The sequence below is a fragment of the Eubalaena glacialis genome, chromosome 3, assembly GCF_028564815.1.
Source record: "Eubalaena glacialis isolate mEubGla1 chromosome 3, mEubGla1.1.hap2.+ XY, whole genome shotgun sequence".
Taxonomy (NCBI): Eukaryota; Metazoa; Chordata; class Mammalia; order Artiodactyla; family Balaenidae; genus Eubalaena; species Eubalaena glacialis.
The window spans coordinates 108,986,446-109,006,844 of record NC_083718.1 but is presented as its reverse complement, the minus strand read 5'-3'; the positions used below and the strand labels follow the sequence as shown (position 1 = coordinate 109,006,844).

Below are 20,399 nucleotides of genomic sequence, written 5' to 3'. Positions count from 1 at the left end.
CCTATTTGGGGGGATTTTATGATTGGTAACTAATGAGATTCCAACAGCTATAAGAAAGAACAATTCTTTATCTCTTTTGCTTTTCAGAAATATTAAAGATGAATTTTATTGAATGATTTAAAAGTCACAAATCTTCTGCTATTTGAAAGGAACAGAAATGAAGAATATGTGACCATTCCTTCATAGTTTAATTGGTCAGTTGTCATCTATATTTTCTGTTTTCTGATAAACTGCAATAAACATAAAGTACTTATTACAATAGATTTTTTCCTATATTATTTACACTTTCCCATTAGCAATGATTTTTTTCTTTCTTCTTTTTGAATGTAAGGGCCCAAAAATTCTAGGCAAGAAGAACAATTAGTGAAAGGCAACAGGTGACAATGAGGTTGGCTCACTGGAGAAAAGTAGAAGAGGCCATTGTGGCTGTAGCTTAATTGGTACAAGCAGAATGAGATGAGGTCTGAGAGACAGGCAGGAGCTAGATGATAAAGCGATTTGTACAAGAATTTTGGATCTTAGTTTACGGGCTACGGAAAGCCATTAGAATGTTTTAAGCAAAGGAGGGGCATGATATGACTTAGGTTGTAAGAGATCACTTAGACTGTGGTATGGAGGCTGGCATAGTATTCAGTGAGAAATGATGGTGGTGGCTTAGATGTGGGTGGTACTAGTGGAGATAAGACCTTAAATGAGAAGGGCAAAAATATAGTGATTTTCTATGCTTTAAAAAATGATTACATAACTATTAACGTTTTAGTTTGGCATGCAGATTGTGGTGACAATAATGACAGCTCTACTGATATGGTATTTCACATGTTAAAAAATCATTTTTACAATTTTTTTTTTTTAATTCAAACTGATCTTCACTAGAATACCATAAAGAAGGGAAAACAGATATTTTGGTCTTGTTTTACAGCAGGTTTAGAGAAGTATAGATGTATATTGTAAGTATAAGGTATAGATGATACAAACATAAGCCTCATGATTAGACTGGATTAATCAGAAAAAAGAGACTGTGTTGGGGGGAAGTGGAAGTCATTATTGAAATGGTGAATAGGAGTTACATCGTGATTAATAGTGACTTCCAAATTGAATTATGTAATTCCTCTACTTAAAACCTCTTTAGTTCCCTGTTGTCTATAAAATCACATTTAAATTCCCAGCCTAACAGGCCTTTCCCATAGTCGCCACAGATACTTATACCACCCTGTGATGCATTATGCTGAATCTCACTTAAGATTCAGCTGCTGAATCTTAAATATGCTTGGCACTCTCAAGACCATGGATGGCCGTGTACTATCCTTTCTGCCTAGAATAAAGATACAGCTCAAATGTGGAGTTATTTTTCTTTTTAAAATACTGAGGAAAATACTGCTTTTGAAGTAACATTTTTAGTCTAAGACTCTCTGCTGCCTTATGTCAACATTTAGTCGGTCTTCCTGCATCTTTTTGTTGTATATTCTGAACGAGTTTAAATCTTGTAGAGCAAAAACCATTTATACACATACACACACACACACACACATGCACACCATATGAATGGTCAGTGCCTAACAAACGTTTGAGTGAATGAGAAAAAAAAAAGTGTATATAAAGACAACAGCAGTTCTCAAAATACATCCAGTCTAGTCAGTATACCTAAAAGTGACACTTATGACACTTTTAGATAAATTTTAACTTTAATATAGAGTGAATTTGGCAGAAGCTAATGATAAATTGTTCCAAACATATGGGATATTGTGGGAAAACATGCAAATGAATAAGCAGAGCAGGATGAAAAGGGCAGGGATTTAGCTGATATGAAAGAAGCAGATGGGTAAGTCGGGTAAGTAAAGGTAACTGATGTATGAAAAGAAAGTTTGGCTGAATGTTTCTCTAAAAAAACAGTTACTTCCTTAAGCATCTAGTGACACCTTATTTCAGAAATAGTGGTGAATGTGAAGTGACGAATACTGAACATGAAGCTCATCGCAAGTCACGTAAGAAAAAGGAACACAAATAGAACTGCAATTTAAAACTGAATAAATTCTTATAACAAAATAGCCAATGTAGGTATATCTTTAATAAAAATTTGACAGTGAGCTAATCACTGGGTTTTATATTTAAAGTTTTTTTTTTTAATGAAGGTTAAAGACTATCTTTATGTAGTATGACTAGAATCTTGTTAAAAATCAATAAAGAAAATACAAAGCCAAGGACGGTATTATGGAATTCAAAGTCATCTTAATTTCAACCAAGACTGCATCATTCAAACATTCCCAGAATATGGATATTTTTCAACTAGTTAAATTTAAAATCTGCAAAAAAATTAAGTGAGACGGGATGAGGGTAAAATCAGTTTCCCAACAGCAGGGCTATACTCTAAGGAAATTTCCATTAGCCATAATTATGAGAATTTTCCATTAACCTTGACACTAGTTGCTTAAGAAAAAAGGAGCTGAATAAGAGGTATTTTCCACTACAAGTTAGGTTCTGTTACCAGCTAACCCAGACCAAAATTGTACACATCAATTTATATTATTAAAAAGCCTATTTGAGTCTCACCTTGTCCACTCTACCAAAATGATTAACTAATTAACAAGTGTGAAATCGCAGCCTGAAATGGAAAAGAGGTGAAGACGTAATTATATTGGAAAATTGATTGGTCTCCTTCATAGTCGACTAGCCCAAATTGTGAAATAGAAGGCAAAAAAATTTGAGAACAATTTAAATAACTTTAATAATATACTTGGTTAAAAATGCTACTTTGGTTACAATTAAAAGATTTATGTTTAATATTAGAAGTATGTCAACCTGTTTGGAAACATCATAATCTATATTTTACTGAACAAACTAAGCCTGGCATACATGGCATGCTTGAAAATTATTCATTTAGAACTTTGGGGAGAGGTAGGGAGTATTTTTATTGGATTCTAACTTGCAAGACTTAGCTTCATTATTGCAAGTGTACACACAAATGGGCATGCAAGCACACACACATTCTTTTGTTGTTGAAGCGATCAAGTTTGCTTCAGAGAAGAGCTTGCTAAACAGTCTTGAAGTGAACATTTGGATGAAATCGCCCATAAGACTACTACGTGTGAACTGTAGCCTTTTAAAAAACCCATTCCTTATAATCTGAGGGTGAGTCAATTTTATGAATTATGAATTCAGTCAAAATTATGAATACAGTTCATCTAAATAACAATTAAAGTACCTAACCAGTGAAAATCAAACTATTACTACACAGAAATCACTTATGGTTTTAGCATGTTAAAAGTTTCCCAGAGGAAAAGCTTATATTGAATGTGTTTAAATAATTATAGTCCTTAGTTAATGTATAGTTAGATATACAATAGGAGAATAATACTACAAATAAAAAAAAAACCTATTTATGTACTAAATTTAAAGCCAGAACTATAGCAGTGAAAATAATGCAATGGAATGTTGTTCATTCATTGTTTCATAGACTTTCATGATAAAGTAATGTAGAAGCTCAATAATAATAAAATATATTAGTTTTGATATAATCTTTTAAAAATCCAGACCTTTATTTCTCATAAGGCCTTCCAAAAGGAGTTATATGAGTAAACTGTGATTTTCTGTATTGTAATCCAAAAAGAATTACTTAGGCTCTAAAATATAATTATGTATCATATTTGTGAAATTTTTCTTAACACCTTTAAATATTATTTTTTGCATTTATAGTCCTGACAATGTTAGTCCTGATTTTTGTCTGGTTCATAGGTGCTGGCAATTTGTGCAAATGTAGGCAACTTCCTATCCATTAACATAATGTGGATCGAAACAAGTTTCTGGAAATCCACATGGGAGAACCGACAACCGACACGGTGAAAAGTCTGCAAACCTTATTATGGGAGGGAAAATGGGACTATTTAAAAAGGAAAAAGACAAGGCTTGCAGATAGGACATGAGAGCTGTCTCCAAGTAACTGAAGAGCTGTCATGTGGAATTGTGGTTTAAATTAGAATCCTATAATTATTCATTCATCTAACAAGTATGTATTGCATCCTTCCTATCTGCCAGACATGGTTCTTGGCACTGGGCATACAGTAGCAAACAAGAAAGATAACATCTCTCTTCTTATGAAGCTTACTTCAAATGGCTAAAACAGAAAATATACAAGTAAATAAATAAATGATTAAGAGCATGGTAATTTCATATGGTGCCAAGCACAGTGAAGATAAAACAACCAGGGAAATGGGGGACAGACAGAATGAGTTTTGAGTAGTCACAAAAGAATTCTCTGAGGAGAGAATTTTTGATGTGAAAACTGAATGGGAAGCAAGAGTAGCTGTATAAAAAGCTGAGGGCAGAGCCTTCCAGGCAGAGCAAACACAAGCAAAACGGTCCAAAGAGTTGGAGGAGCCTACCATGTTGGAGGACTAGAAGGGTGGCCAGGGTGGCTGGAGAAGGATGGTACAGGAAGATTGGCTTTCCATGACAATGGATTCCCAGAGCTTTTTCATAAATCTCTCTCTCTCTCCCCCCCCCCTCAGTGAAATGGTAGATAGAACCAAAATAGACATAAAATCCTAAGTGACACTCTGCTTGAAGCAGGGGGTGGGAGGCCCTCAGTGCACCTGTTCAGCTGAACTCCAAACGCTGATGGAGTCAAACTGCTTTCATTTTAGACATAAAGTAATGAGGTCCAGTGAGGATAAATTAGGAAACAGCATCATATAGAGGAAAGAGCCTGAAATAGACCAAATAGACCTTGGTTCAAAACCTGGCATGGTAAATTAAGCCTTTGGATGAGTAGAGCCATTTCCATGCTCCTGGGTCCTGTCTGAGGACCGAAGCATGTGAATGAAGCCATCAGGGACAAGCCAGCCACCAAGCAGTCTGTCAACTGGCCACAAATGTGCTAGTGAGAATAAGTAACATCACATGGGGCAAAAAAGGCCTACCCAACTGAGTCCTGACCAGATTACCAAACTATAGGATCAGCAGATTACTTGTTGTTTTAAGCCACTAAATTGTGGGGTGGTTTGATATACAGCAACAGATAAATGATACAGAAATATTTGCTAGCCTAAAATTGAAAACATGCAGCACCGGATCTCAGATTGAGAGGCAGGCAGAGGCCTCTCTTGAAAACTCAAGAGTAGTCTGTTAGTAATCTGGAAGAATGTTAGTGGAGGCTTGAAACACAGTGTGAAAATTGCTATTGGAGACTGGGAAAAGAGTGGCCTTGGGACTTCCCTGGTGGCAAAGTGGTTAAGAATCTGCCTGCCAATGCAGGGGACACGGGTTCGAGCCCTGCTCCAGGAAGATTCCCACATGCCGCGGAGCAACTAAGCCTGTGCGCCACAACTACTGAGCCTGCACTCTAGAGCCCACGAGTCACAACTACTGAGAGCACGTGCCACAACTACTGAAGCTTGTGTGCCTAGAGTCCGTGCTCCGCAAACAAGAGAAGCCACCGCAATGAGAAGCTCGCGCACCGCAACGAAGAGCGGCCCCCGCTCGCCGCAACTAGAGAAAAGCCCGCGCGCAGCAACGAAGACCCAACGCAGCCAAATAAATAAATAAAATTAATTAATTAATTAAAAAAAAAGAGTGGCCTGTATTATGCAGTGACAGAACAAGTGGCAAGAATGTCACTGGTGATCATTCAGAAGATAGAAAATGTACATAATGCATTTGTGGATCTGACTAAAGAAATCTCTAGACAGAATGCTGAAAGTGTCAGTTGAGCGTTTCTGCCCAAGTATAGTAAGGTACTGTAAGAGAGAAAAGAGCCAAATAAGGATATGTTTGACTGCTAGCAAACTTAGAGTGAGTAAAGCAAAGGAGCCTAGGACTTGCTGTGTTGGAAAATAAAGCTACTCTTCACACTTCATCTCTCCTGGAAGGAAAAAGATTTTCCAAATAAGAAATGACCCTGGGGTAAAGATCACATCAAGAGCGTTGCTATATGATACTTTGTTAGGACTTTACAAAGATTTCAATCAGGTCCAGTAGATTCTTTCAAGTAGACAATATCGATTCTAAGAATCTTTAGGACACTGTGTCACAGCTGCAAGACATATTCAAAATGAAGAGAAGTCTGTCTCAAAAAGACTTATGGATGTGGCCTTGGGGCATGGAGTCGGCCCTTAACAGATCTGAAAAGTTTTTAAGAGAGTTTTGTGGTGACATCACTATGACCTAGGACTAAAAGGGATAATTCAAAATAAAGCGAGGAATAGGGATTCCTAACTTTCTATGGGCAGAAACAGGCTGAAAAGGCTACTCAACTGCCAACATGGACCATCAGTGGTCATTTCTAAACAAAACAAAGCAAAACAAAACTCAGAGGACAGAAGCAAGATCCCAGAAGTTAGGGCCAATAGTGGATAGGAACAATGGATTAGGGAACCACTACTAGAGAGTAGAACTGGATCTTAATTAAGTAAGGGGCCCTGAAAACATGTGCCCAACTGAATTTCAAAATTGCAGTGGACAAGTGATTGCTATTTTCCTTCCATTTCTTCTCTTCCTGAATGAGAGCATCTGCTGTGGTTCTCATGACCATATCATTTTATGTTGGGTGTATAGCAGATAGACAACTTGTCTTTCTATTTCACAGAATCCTGGATAAAGTGAAGGTGAACCTGAACAGCCTTATATGGGTTAGGACCTGATACAGATCACTAGATCATAGACATTGAGCCCCAAATCATGATTGGATGACATTTTGAGTGTCTTGGAATGGGGTGGATGCATTTTGCACGTGGAAGGGATGTGAATTATTGTGACCAGAGGGCAAGTTACAAAGACAGCTGCAATAATCCTTCCATGCTGTATGCATGCCCCTTTGTGATATGACTTTGCTGTTCTTCCCATCAATGAGCAGATGGTATTTACCTACTTCTTGAATACAGCATGTATATTGTACCTTGTAACTTGCTTTGTCACAGAAAGTACAGTGGAAGTGACAGTGTGTGACTTTTGAGGTCTCAGCAAGGCCTTGCAGCTTCGAGTCTTGCCTTCTTAGAACACTGCTACCTTGTGAACAAGCCCAAGATACTCTCCTTGATGTTGAGATACCAAGAGACAAGAAAGATTATGAAGAGATGGAGAAAAGGGCCCGGCCATCTCAGCAATTACAGCAACTCCGACCAGACACATGAATGGGGCCATCTTGCCTGTCCCCAGGCAGCATCCCTCCAACTGACTGCAAATGCATGAATGAGCCCAGCAGACATCATGTGATGCAGAAGAACTTCCCACATGAGCTCAGCCAAACTACCAATGTGTATAACTGAGTGAATAAATAATTGTTGTTCCAACTCCTGGGCTACTTATTTAGCTTTTTCAGACTATTACAGTTGATCCTTGAACAATGCAGACTTGAACTGCGTCCACTTATATGCAGATTTTTTTCAATAATTAAGTACTACAGTACTATATGGACCCATGGTTGGTCCAATATGCAAATGTGGAACCACAAATACGGAGGGCTGACTATAAAGTTATAAGCAGATTTCGACTTTGCAGGGGGTCAGTGCTCCTAACACCCGTGTTGTTCAAGGGTGGGCTGTATTTCATCTAAAAAAATTGTACTATCTATCTTATAGGGATGTCATGAAGATTCAATGAATAACTTATGAAAAGTATTTGGCAATATCTATACATTCTAAGTAATTGATAAATGGTAGTTAGTAATGTGTATAAAAATAATAATCATAACAACGACCCTCAATTTCAAACAACATGTTCAAGATAGTGATACAGAAGCAACTTTGGACAGAGACTGTTGTTGCCCAGGTCAGATTTCTTTTCCCTAGATGGCACTGCCTCGCCATACTTGTTAGCCTTCCTCTACGGTATTTATTTACTTGGAAGGAAAAAAAAAAAAAAACACCATATTTTAAAATCAACAATTCATTTATGTTAATAAGTTAGACTAATTTATGTCATGATGTCTCCGAGGGCAGAACTATAAAATATGGATGCAACTTATGAGCAGGCCGATTTGGGGACAATAAAAGGAATACATTTCTAAAACAGATCTTTCTATAGCTATAACAGGCTGCAGTGCCTTAAAGATCTAGCATGTTCTGTCACTAAAGGCATTCAAGAACAGGCTACATTTCTTCTGTCAGGGCTATTGACACATAATTTGGCCAGATAATTTTTATTTCCCGTCCTAATACTGTACAATACTTATTCCGTTTTCTCAAAAATTCTCTGCATTTTAAAGGCTTAGTCAACAACCTAAATCTTAATACACAATCCATGCATTTAGAAATTCCACTGACATTTTCATTTTTAGACATGTATACATGTACTATAAAAGCAACCTGGGATATGAAAATTTTAAATTGGCCTTTTCTCCCTTGATTGAGATCAATACTCAGAACAATCCATTTTTTATGTGTTAACTGTCTGTTCATATGGCTGGAAGAAAAATAAACTCAATATGCTGTTGCCAAGAAATCTATGTATTCAATTACTAATTCATTTATCCAAAGAATATCTATAAAACATTTATCGAACTCTTCCTATACACTAAGCACCGTGCTATGTGGTATAAGGTTGTATTTTATGGAAACAGTTACAATCAATACTTTGATGCGAAAGAAATAATGAAGAACCTTAAATATTTCTCAGATTTTAGTTTTCAGTATTTTATGTTGAGAGAGACTCATTATTTGTATACCTACATACCTAATTATTTGATACTTATTAAAACAAAATATATGCATTCAAGACATTTTCTTACTAAAAATAAATTACAAGTGTACTGTAATAGCTATATATAGCTTATAAATGAAGTGAACTTCTGCTTAGGTTTGAATTTGATTTATGATAGTTAGAAACACTTCTGAGTTTATCTGTGTAGTGATGAAGATATATGCACCCTGCAGTTAGATATTCCATATTTGCAGTATATAATACGTGGCTACCTATGAGAAAAAATTTATGATATAATCAGCAAAACCAAAGTGTTTTATCTATTTCTTATCAGTATAATGCAAACACAGGTCAGGAGGTTATTTTATGTGAAATCTAAACAATTTCTAATATTCCCAGTTAAACAGAGCATTACTCTGGTTTGTCAGGACACTTTAGCTTTAATTAAGCTTGACAGATTGATTTCTCCCCTACCTTTTTAAACTTGAACTCAATATATATTTATATTAAAATTTATAATTATATTTTAAATATTTTTATCATGATATTTCAAATATTGTCTTTATAACACATAAACAGAATCTCAAGAAAAGCAAGCTAGGTATTTTGGGACACTCTAGGAAAGTCTGATTTGGGAAGAAAAAATATAGTTAATAAAAGCCACCTTTGATGTTATTTAACACAAAAGCAAACATAGATCTTTTTATATTTGACATTAAAAATCTTATCATTTGCCTCCCTAAAGAAAGCACATACAGCTTTTATACAGACTGCACAGTAAAGAATAATAATATTTCTGTTTACTGAGATATCAACTGGCATTTCACTGTAAGTCAATGGTCTTTCGTTGCTACAGCATATTAGACCTCAATCTGGCATCTACAAATGTCAAGAGTATAAAAAATATATATATAGGATGAAAATCAAAGCATGTTCCAAACTCCCCAAAAAAATAAAAAAAGGGAAACAAAGTTCACCTAAACATATTTGCTGCAGAAATCAGTGTAATATTCAGCTGTCAATCTAGAAAAACAATGAGGGAGCCACACTGTCAGTAGGACAGGATAATAAAATTTCCAGCAGATGTTCAGGCAGAGCTCTAATTTTTACTGAACTCCCTTGGCAAGCATTTAATTTCTTTATCATATGCAAGCTCGGCAAATTGTACTTCATCAAAACTGTATTGTGAAATATTAATATTTCATATGATAACAAAACTCCATAGAATAACCTTTGTCATATTAAGAGCATCCAAATTTCAAATGTCAAGACTCTGAATTTTAATACATTTTAAGTAGACTCTTGAAATCACATACTAAACTGTAATAAGGCTAATCTAAATTGGTATGCTATAATGCCACACAAATGTATAGTACACATAATACTTTAATAGATGTCTTTAGTAAGAGGCTGTGAAAAACATGTGTTTATAATACTGAGTTTTATACTACAATATTTCACCAATAAGAAAGCACAAAACTCATAAGATGATAATAAATTCACAAAAATGTAATCACTAATTAGAGACAATATAAGAACACAAAACGAAAAGAAGTAGATCTCTATGAAGCAAAATGACTACTTTGCAAAATCAAGTACAGGAAAAAATCATTTTTGAAAATAGAATTATATAAGCTCAAGGTGGCGTTGTTATTTATGTCATTACAATCTGCACAAATATATTTAAAATAGTTTTTGCACAAATATTTTGTTGTACGCACCATCAAAGTAAGTAAAGTGGAGCTTCCTAAAACCCCCTGTCATTATATTTTATGTGCCAACTTTAATTTGCATTTGTCCATAACTCTCCTTTTGAACCAGCATCACAGACTTCTGAATTGGTAGATTAAATTCAAATTGGAGGTTCAGAAGGAAGTTAGCTCCCACATTTATTTCTGCTGGTGATCCTAATAAAGGCAACTGTTCTTAGGTTATTGAAAGAGACAGCTTCACAAATCAATGCATGTCACCAACAGAGTAAAGACAGATGTCTCTGATTAATCAGAATTCAATTCTTGTAAGCAAACAGGAAGTTCAAAGCAAACACTTTTTTTTCCCCTACAATTCTTCCCTTATACCTGATTAGCCACCCTATTTCTGTTTACATATAAAATTTTTTAAATAGCATAACTAAAGTAGTCATTAAGTGATATCAGAGACTCAGTTTTTCTCAACGGATTAAACATTTGATTACAGCTTCCAAGTAATTCTTAAAGGAAGAATTGAAATAAAAACAAATGTAATGTCAATATTCTACAAGGTTGTAAACAATTGATTAATGATATTCTAAAGCTAAATCCAATATGTTGTTTATTTTTACACTTTGTTTAACCAAAGCATTTCTAAGTATTCAGCCAATTTATGAAAAAACCTCCCTTTAGCTATTCAAACATAAAAATATTTAACTTTTTTTTTCATGCACTAGTTTTCTAACTTTTGAGGATTCTCTAGATATTCTTGATCACACTTACACATAGCATCTTGTAAAGCTGTCAGAATAAAACAGCTGTGATGTTTTAGCCATAATAATGCCAACTATTGATCCTAGTAAGAGATGAAAGAAGAAGAGAATGTGCTTAATGGGGCATATTTGTTGTGTATTATTTTCTTTGCCTAAAGATAAGGCTGATTTAAATAATGATATTCTTTTCTCAGTCAGTAGATTCACACATTTGTATACATTAATTATTACTAACTACTAGTAAGTACTAAATATATCGATAGGTGTAGCATTTAAAATTTTATCAATAAAGGGCCTAAAAATGTTAAATTTTGCTGCTTTTTTCTAATCCAAAACCGTATAAGGATGCAACCCTCCACTGCATAAATTATTCCACTTTGAAAACATTCATTTATATGCTTTCTGTACTTTAAAGAATCAATCTGAACTTTAATATGTAGTTTATTTTCTACTAAGTATGTCCACTTGCATTGTGAGTACAAAGTCATAATGTCAAATTAAACTCAGGTATTGTATTTGGGGAAAGGTTTCTGTATTTAAAAATTCAAGAAGAATCTTATTCCCAGCACCAGTAAGTTACAATAAGTGATTTTTTTTGACACGACTTGGATTCCAGGATTATGTGCAAATAAAATTCATTGTCTCTCTAACTTTGAGTTGAGGCATATGTCCTCATTCACATACATCCAGAAATCACAAAACAATTAATAATGCCAACATAAGAATAAGTGAGTTTGTGATTATTCAATGAAATAGACACTCTGTAGTATTTATATTTTTGATGCTTCTTAGACAAAACACAATGAAAACTCTATGCCATTCCCCCTCCATGGGACAGAAGGAATGGAAGAAAATTAAAGACTCATTTGTAATAATAGGTTTTATCCAGTAGTTTAATAACTGTTATTTATTGGTCACAAAAATCTTTCCATTATAATATTTATGCCCTAATTAAAATACATGATAGATATTTAAACATGACTTCAAAAATAATTTCTTACCTTATCAAGAGAGAAAGTTTTGGTCAGAGCAAAGCCCCACCCAGCTTCAAAAGCTCTACGAATCATGGATGAACTGGTAGCTGGAGTCGCACTGGCAAGACCAAAAGGATTTGTGAACTTCAATCCAGCCATTTCCACACTAATGTCCACCAGATCAATAGGAGTATAAAAGAGGGGTAGCTCAGGCGTGGCAGAAACTGAAGCTCCATATTGTGACTGCAAAAAAACAAACAGCCAATAATTATTCTTGTATCACATCTGATTTTTCCATATCATCTTTTACAAAAATCATTTCAACACAGCATTTAAATTAATATAGATTACATCGGTCTGTTTGGAATGATGAAAACTAGCACAAAAGTCAGTTAGCAGAGAACCAAATTCATATAATATCATCTTTTTCTAATTTAAAAGGTAGTTTAGAGAGTACTAATGGAAATAATATCAATTAAATAAACAAAAAAACTACACTTAAAACATTCTGAGATTCAAACACAAAAGGGAATAATTTCAGAATGTATCTCCTTGGTCCCATTAGCCCAACCTTTTTGTACTTAATTTGTGGAAATGTCTTTAGTGCTCAGAGATACGGGCAACAGCAAGTCAGGAGTCCTAAATTCAATTTCCAGTAACCTCACCCTATTTATGAGATTTTAGGAAAGCCACCTAACACATCCTTTCCTTTTCTCCTTTACCATTTTCAGTACAGCAGCATGAATGCTGGTTGCCTAATTTCCTACCTCCTAGGGATACTGGAAAATGCAGGAGATCAAAAGCCACAGGGAGACATCTAATTTGGAAAGTGGGTAACGTATTCATGTGCATGAGGGGACTTTCTTCAGAAACCAAACAGGTACCAAACAGTCAGTATAGAAATTTCAACTGTAATCTCTCAAAACTGTAAAATTACCTTTGTTAAATGAACATAGTAACAAAGCAACTTTGCATAATTGGAAAGATTCAATCAAAAAACCCTTTACAAAGTGCATGGCCCACTGAAACATAGTAGGTGCTTGCTAAATGTTGTCTCTCTGACTGCAGAGGTTATTGAACATTTCATCAGGTCTTTTGTTTGTAAAATGTCTCTGTCTCGGAGGAGCTTCAAGATGGCGGAAGAGTAAGACAAGGAGTTCACCTTCCTCCCCACAAATACATCAGAAATACATCTACATGTGGAAGAACTCCTACAGAACACCTACTGAACGCAGGCAGAAGACCTCAGACCTCCCAAAAGGCAAGAAACTCCCCACGTACCTGGGTAGGGCAAAAGAAAAAAGAAAAAACAGAGACAAGAGAATAGGGACGGGACCTGCACCAGTGGGAGGGAGCTGTGAAGGAGGAAAGGTTTCCACACACTAGGAAGGCCCTTCTCGGGCGGCGACTGCAGGTGGCAGAGGTGGGGAAGCTTCGGAGCCACGGAGGAGAGCGCAGCCACAGGGGTGCGGAGGGCAAAGCGGAGAGATTCCCGCACAGAGGATCAGAGCCGACCAGCACTCAGCAGGCCGAGAGGCTTGTCTGCTCACCCGCCGGGGCGGGCGGGGGCTGGGAGCTGAGGCTCGGGCTTCGGAGGTCGGATCCCGGGGAGAGGACTGGGGTTGGCAGCGTGAACACAGCCTGAAGGGGCTAGCGCACCACAGCTAGCCGGGAGGGAGTCCGGGGAAAAGTCTGGAGCTGCCGAAGAGGCATGAGACTTTTTCTTGCCTCTTTGTTTCCTGGTGCACGAGGAGAGGGGATTAAGAGCACCGCTTAAAGGAGCTGCAGAGACGGGTGCGAGCCGCGGCTATCAGCGCGGACCCCAGAGACAGGCATGAGATGCTAAGGCTGCTGCCACCACCAAGAAGCCTGTGTGCAAGCACAGGTCACTCTCCGCACCTCCGCTCCCGGGAGCCTGTGCAGCCCGCCACGGCCAGGGTCCTGTGATCCAGGGACAACTTCCCCGGGGGAACGCACGGCGCGCCTCAGGCTGCTGCAACGTCACGCCGGCCTCTGCCACCGCAGGCTCGCCACGCATCCGTACCCTTCCCTCCCCATGGCCTGAATGAGTCAGAGCCCCCGAATCAGCTGCTCCTTTAACCCTGTCCTGTCTGGGCAAAGAACAGACGCCCTCAGGCGACCTACACGCAGAGGCGGGTCCAAATCCAAAGCTGAACCCCGGGAGCTGTGCGAACAAAGAAGAGAAAGGGAAATCTCTCCCAGCAGCCTCAGAAGCAGCGGATTAAAACTCCACAATCAACTTGATGTGCCTGCATCTGTTGAATACCTGAATAGACAACTAATCATCCCAAATTGAGGAGGTGGACTTTGGGAGCAAGATATATATATATTTTTTCCCTTTTTCTCTTTTTGTGAGGGTGTATGCATATGCTTCTGTGTGTGATTTTGTCTGTATAGCTTTCCTTTTACCATTTGTCCTAGGGTTCTGTCTGTCTGTTTTTTTTTTTCTTTTTAAGTATAGTTTTCAGCGCTTGTTATCATTGGTGAATTTTTTTGGTATGGTTGTTCTCTTCTTTCTTTAATTTTTTTTTAATTACTTAAAAAAATTTTTTTAATAATTATTTTTTGTTTTTTATTATAATAACTTTATTTAAAAAATCTTTTTCTTTCTCCCTTTTATTCTGAGCTGTGTGGATGTGAGGCTCTTAGTGCTCCAGCCAGGCATCAGGGCTGTGCCTCTGAGGTGGGAGAGCCAAGTTCAGGACATTGGTCCACCAGAGACCTCCCAGCTCCACGTAATATCAAATGGCGAAAATTTCCCAGAGATCTCCATCTCAATGCCAAGACCCAGTTCCACTCAACGACCAGCAAGCTACAGTGCTGGACACCCTATGCCAAACAACTAGCAAGACAGGAACATAACCCCACCCATTAGCAGAGAGGCTGCCTAAAATCATAATAAAGTCACAGACACCCCAAAACACACCACCAGACGTGGACCTGCCCACCAGAAAGACAAGATCCAGCCTCATCGACCCAGGACACAGGCATTGGTCCCCTCCACCAGGAAGCCTACACAACCCACTGAACCAACCTTAGCCACTGGGGGCAGACACCAAAAACAAGGGGAATTATGAACCTGCAGCCTGTGAGAAGGAGACCTCAAACACAGTAAGTTAAGCAAAATGAGAAGACAATGAAACACATAGCAGATGAAGGAGCAAGGTAAAAACCCACCAGACCTAAGAAATGAAGAGGAAATAGGCAGTGTACCTGAAAAATAATTCAGAATAATGATAGTAAAGATGATCCAAAATCTTGGAAATAGAATGGAGAAAATACAAGAAACGTTTAACAAGGACCAAGAAGAACTAAAGAGCAAACAAACAATCATGAACAACACAATAAATGAAATTAAAAATTCTCTAGAAGGGATCAATAGCAGAATAACTGAGGCAGAAGAACAGATAAGTGACCTGGAAGATAAAATAGTGGAAATAACTACTGCAGAGCAGAATAAAGAAAAAAAAATGAAAAGAACTGAGGACAGTATCAGAGAACTCTGGGACAATATTAAACACACCAACATTCAAATTATAGGGGTCTCATAAGAAGAAGAGAAAAAGAAAGGGTCTGAGAAAATATTTGAAGAGATTATAGTCGAAAAATTCCCTAATATGGGAAAGGACATAGTTAATCAAGTTCAGGAAGGACAGAGAGTCCCATACAGGATAAATCCAAGGAGAAGTACGCCAAGACACATATTAAACTATCAAAAATTGAATACGAAGCAAAAATATTAAAAGCAGCAAGGGAAAAACAACAAATAACATACAAGGGAATCCCCATAAGGTTAAAAGCTGATCTTTCAGCAGAAACTCTGCAAGCCAGAAGGGAGTGGCAGGACATGTTTAAAGTGATGAAAGGGGAAAACCTACAACCAAGATTACTCTATCCAGCAAGGATCTCATTCAGATTTGACAGAGAAATTAAAACCTTTACAGACAAGCAAAAGCTAAGAGAATTCAGCACCACCAAGCCAGCTTTACAACAAATGCTAAAGGAACTTCTCCAGGCAGGAAACACAAGAGAAGGAAAAGACCTACAATAACAAACCCAAAACAAGAAGAAAATGCTAACAGGAACATACATATCAATAATTACCTTAAATGTAAATGGATTAAATGCTCCCACCAAAAGACATAGACTGGCTGAATGGATACAAAAACAAGACCCATATATATGCTGTCTACAAGAGACCCACTTCAGACCTAGGGACACATACAGACTGAAAGTGAGGGGATGGAAAAAGATATTCCATGCAAATGGAAATCAAAAGAAAGCTGGAGTAGCAATTCTCATATCAGACAAAATAGACTTTAAAACAAAGACTACTACAAGAGACAAAGAAGGATACTACATAATGATCAAGGGATCAATCCAAGAAGAAGATATAACAATTGTAAATATTTATGCACCCAACATAGGAGCACCTCAATACATAAGGCAAATACTAACAGCCATAAAAGGGGAAATCGACAGTAACACAATCATAGTAGGGGACTTTAACACCCCACTTTCACCAATGGACAGATCATCCAAAATGAAAATAAAGAACGAAACACAAGCTTTAAATGCTACATTAAACAAGATGGACTTAATTGATATTTATAGGACATTCCATCCAAAAACAACAGAATACACTTTCTTCTCAAGTGCTCATGGAACATTCTCCAGGATAGATCATATCTTGGGTCACAAATCAAGCCTTGTTAAATTTAAGAAAATTGAAATCGTATCAAGTATCTTTTCTGACCACAATGCTATGAGACTAGATATCAATTACAGGAAAAAATCTGGAAAAAATACAAACACATGGAGGCCAAACAATACACTACTTAATAACCAAGAAATCACTGAAGAAATCAAAGAGGAAATCAAAAAATACCTCGAAAAAAATGACAATGAAAACAGGATGACTCAAAACCTATGGGATCCAGCAAAAGCAGTTCTAAGAGGGAAGTTTATAGCAATACAATCCTACCTTAAGAAACAAGAAACATCTCAAATAAACAACCCAACCTTACACCTAAAGCAATTAGAGAAAGAAGAACACAAAAACCCCAGAGTTAGCAGAAGGAAAGAAATCATCAAGATCAGATCAGAAATAAATGAAAAAGAAATGAAGGAATCGATAGCAAAGATCAATAAAACTAAAAGATGGTTTTTTGAGAAGATAAACAAAATTGATAAACCATTAGCCAGACTCATCAAGAAAAAAAGGGAGAAGACTCAAATCAACAGAATTAGAAATGAAAAAGGAGAAGTAACAACTGACACTGCAGAAATACAAAGGATCATGAGAGATTACTACAAGCAACTATACGCCAATAAAATGGACAACCTGGAAAAAAGGGACAAATTCTTAGAAAAGCACAACCTTCCGAGACTGAACCAGGAAGAAATAGAAAATATTAACAGACCAATCACAAGCACTGAAATTAAAACTGTGATTAAAAATCTTCCAACAAACAAAAGCCCAGGACCAGATGGCTTCACAGGCGAATTCTATCAAACATTTAGAGAAGAGCTAACACCTATCCTTCTCAAACTCTTCCAAAATATAGCAGAGGGAGAAACACTCCCAAACTCATTCTACGAGGCCACCATCACCCTGATACCAATACCAGAAAACAATGTCACAAAACAACAAAACTACAGACCAATATCACTGATGAACATAGATGCAAAAATCCTCTACAAAATACTAGCAAACAAAATCCAGCAGCACATTAAAAGGATCATACACCATGATCAAGTGGGGTTCATCCTAGGAATGCAAGGATTCTTAAGTATACGCAAATCAATCAATGTGATACACCATATTAACAAATTGAAGGAGAAAAACCATATGATCATCTCAGTAGATGCAGAGAAAGCTTCGGACAAAATTCAACACCCATATATGATAAAAACCCTCCAGAAAGTAGGCATAGAGGGAACGTACCTCAACATCATAAAGGCCATATATGACAAACCCACAGCCAACATCGTCCTCAAAGGTGAAAAACTGATACCATTTCCACTAAGTTCAGGAAGAAGACAAGGTTGCCCACTCTCACCACTATTATTCAACATAGTTTTGGAAGTTTTAGCCACAGCAATCAGAGAGGAAAAAGAAATAAAAGGAATACAAATCGGAAAAGAAAATAAAGCTGTCACTGTTTGCAGATGGCTTGATACTATACATAGAGAATCCTAAAGACTCTACCAGAAAACTACTAGAGGTAATCAGTGAATTTGGTAAAGTAGCAGGATACAAAATTAATGCACAGAAATCTCTTGCATTCCTATACAATAATGATGAAAAATCTGAAAGAGAAATTAAGGAAACACTCCCATTTACCACTGCAACAAAAAGAATAAAATACCTAGGAATAAACCTACCTAAGGAGACAAAAGACCCGTATGCAGAAAATTATAAGACACTGATGAAAGAAATTAAAGATGATACAAATAGATGGAGAGATATACCATGTTCTTGGATTGGAAGAATCAACATTGTAAAAATGACTCTACTACCCAAAGCAATCTACAGATTCAATGCAATCCCTATCAAACTACCACTGGCATTTTTCACAGAACTAGAACAAAAAATTTCACAATTTGTATGGAAACACAAAAGATCCTGAATAGAAAAAGCAATCTTGAGAAAGAAAAATGGAGCTGGAGGAATCAGGCTCCCTGACTTCAGACTACACTACAAAGCTACAGTAATCAAGACAGTATGGTACTGGCACAAAAACAGAAATATAGATCAATGGAACAGGACAGAAAGCTCAGGGATAAACCCACGCACATATGGTCACCTTATCTTTGATAAAGGAGGCAAGGATATACAATGGAGAAAAGACAGCCTCTTCAATAAGCAGTGCTGGGAAAACTGGACAGCTACATGTAAAAAGAATGAAATTAGAACACTCCCTAACACCATACACAAAAATAAACTCAAAATGGATTAAATACCTAAATGTAAGGCCAGACACTATCAAACTCTTAGAGGAAAACATAGGCAGAACAATCTATGACATAAATCACAGCAAGATCTTTTTTGACCCACCTCCTAGAGAAATGGAAATAAAAACAAAAATAAACAAATGGGACCTAATGAAACTTAAAAGCTTTTGCACTGCAAAGGAAACCATAAATAAGACAAAAAGCCAACCCTCAGAATGGGGAAAAATATTTGCAAATGAAGCAACTGACAACAGATTAATCTCCAAAATTTACAAGCAGCTCATGCAGCTCAATATCAAAAAAACAAACAACCCAATCCAAAAATGGGCAGAAGACCTAGATAGACATTTCTCCAACGAAGATATACACATTGCCAACAAACACATGAAAGAATGCTCAACATCATTAATCATTAGAGAAATGCAAATCAAAACTACAATGCAATATCATCACACACCGGTTAGAATGGCCATCATGAAAAAATCTACAAACAATAAATGCTGGAGAGGGTGTGGAGAAAAGGGAACCCTCATACACTGTTGGTGGGAATGTAAATTGCTACAGCCACTGTGGAGAACAGCACGGAGGTTCCTTAAAAAACTAAAAATAGAACTACCATACGACTCAGCAATCCCACTACTGGGCATATACCCTGAACAAACCATAATTCAAAAGGAGTCATGTACCACAATGTTCATTGTAGCTCTATTTACAATAGCCAGGACTTGGAAGCAACCTAAGAGTCCATCGACAGATGAATGGATAAAGAAGACGTGGCATGTATATACAACGGAATATTAGTCAGCCATACAAAGAAACGAAATTGAGTTATTTGTAGTGAGGTGGATGGACCCAGAGTCTGTCATACAGAGTGAAGTAAGTCAAGAAAGGGAAAAACAAATACCGTATGCTTACACATATATATAGAATCTAAAAAAAAATGGTCATGAAGAACCTAGGGGCAAGACGGGAATAACGACACAGACCTACTAGAGGATGGACTTGAGGACACGGGTAGGGGGAAGGGTAAGCTGGGACAAAGTGACAGAGTGGTAGTGTATATATGTACATATATAGACTACCAAATGTAAAATAGATAGTGGGAAGCAGTCGCATAGCACAGGGTGATCAGCTCGGTGCTTTGTAACCAGCTAGAAGGGTGGGACAGGGAGGGTGGGAGGGAGGGAGACGCAAGAGGGAAGAGATATGGGGATACATGTATATGTGTAACTGATTCACTTCGTTATAAAGCAGAAACTAACACACCATTATAAAGCAATTAGACTCCAATAAAAATGTTTAAAAAAAGTCTCTGTCTCTCTCCTTGTCTTCCTCCCTCCCTTTCTCTCTGTTTATCT

At 37.1% G+C, this 20,399-nt stretch overlaps 1 protein-coding gene across 1 annotated transcript in view; it reads right to left on the bottom strand.

The window, feature by feature from the left end:
- DPYD (dihydropyrimidine dehydrogenase) overlaps positions 1-20,399 on the bottom strand; it is an 813,917-nt gene that overhangs the window by 372,274 nt on the left and 421,244 nt on the right. The window contains exon 13 of the mRNA XM_061183827.1: positions 12,091-12,306. Within this exon, the coding sequence (XP_061039810.1) occupies positions 12,091-12,306 (216 nt within the window). The remainder of the gene's footprint in view (positions 1-12,090; positions 12,307-20,399) is intronic.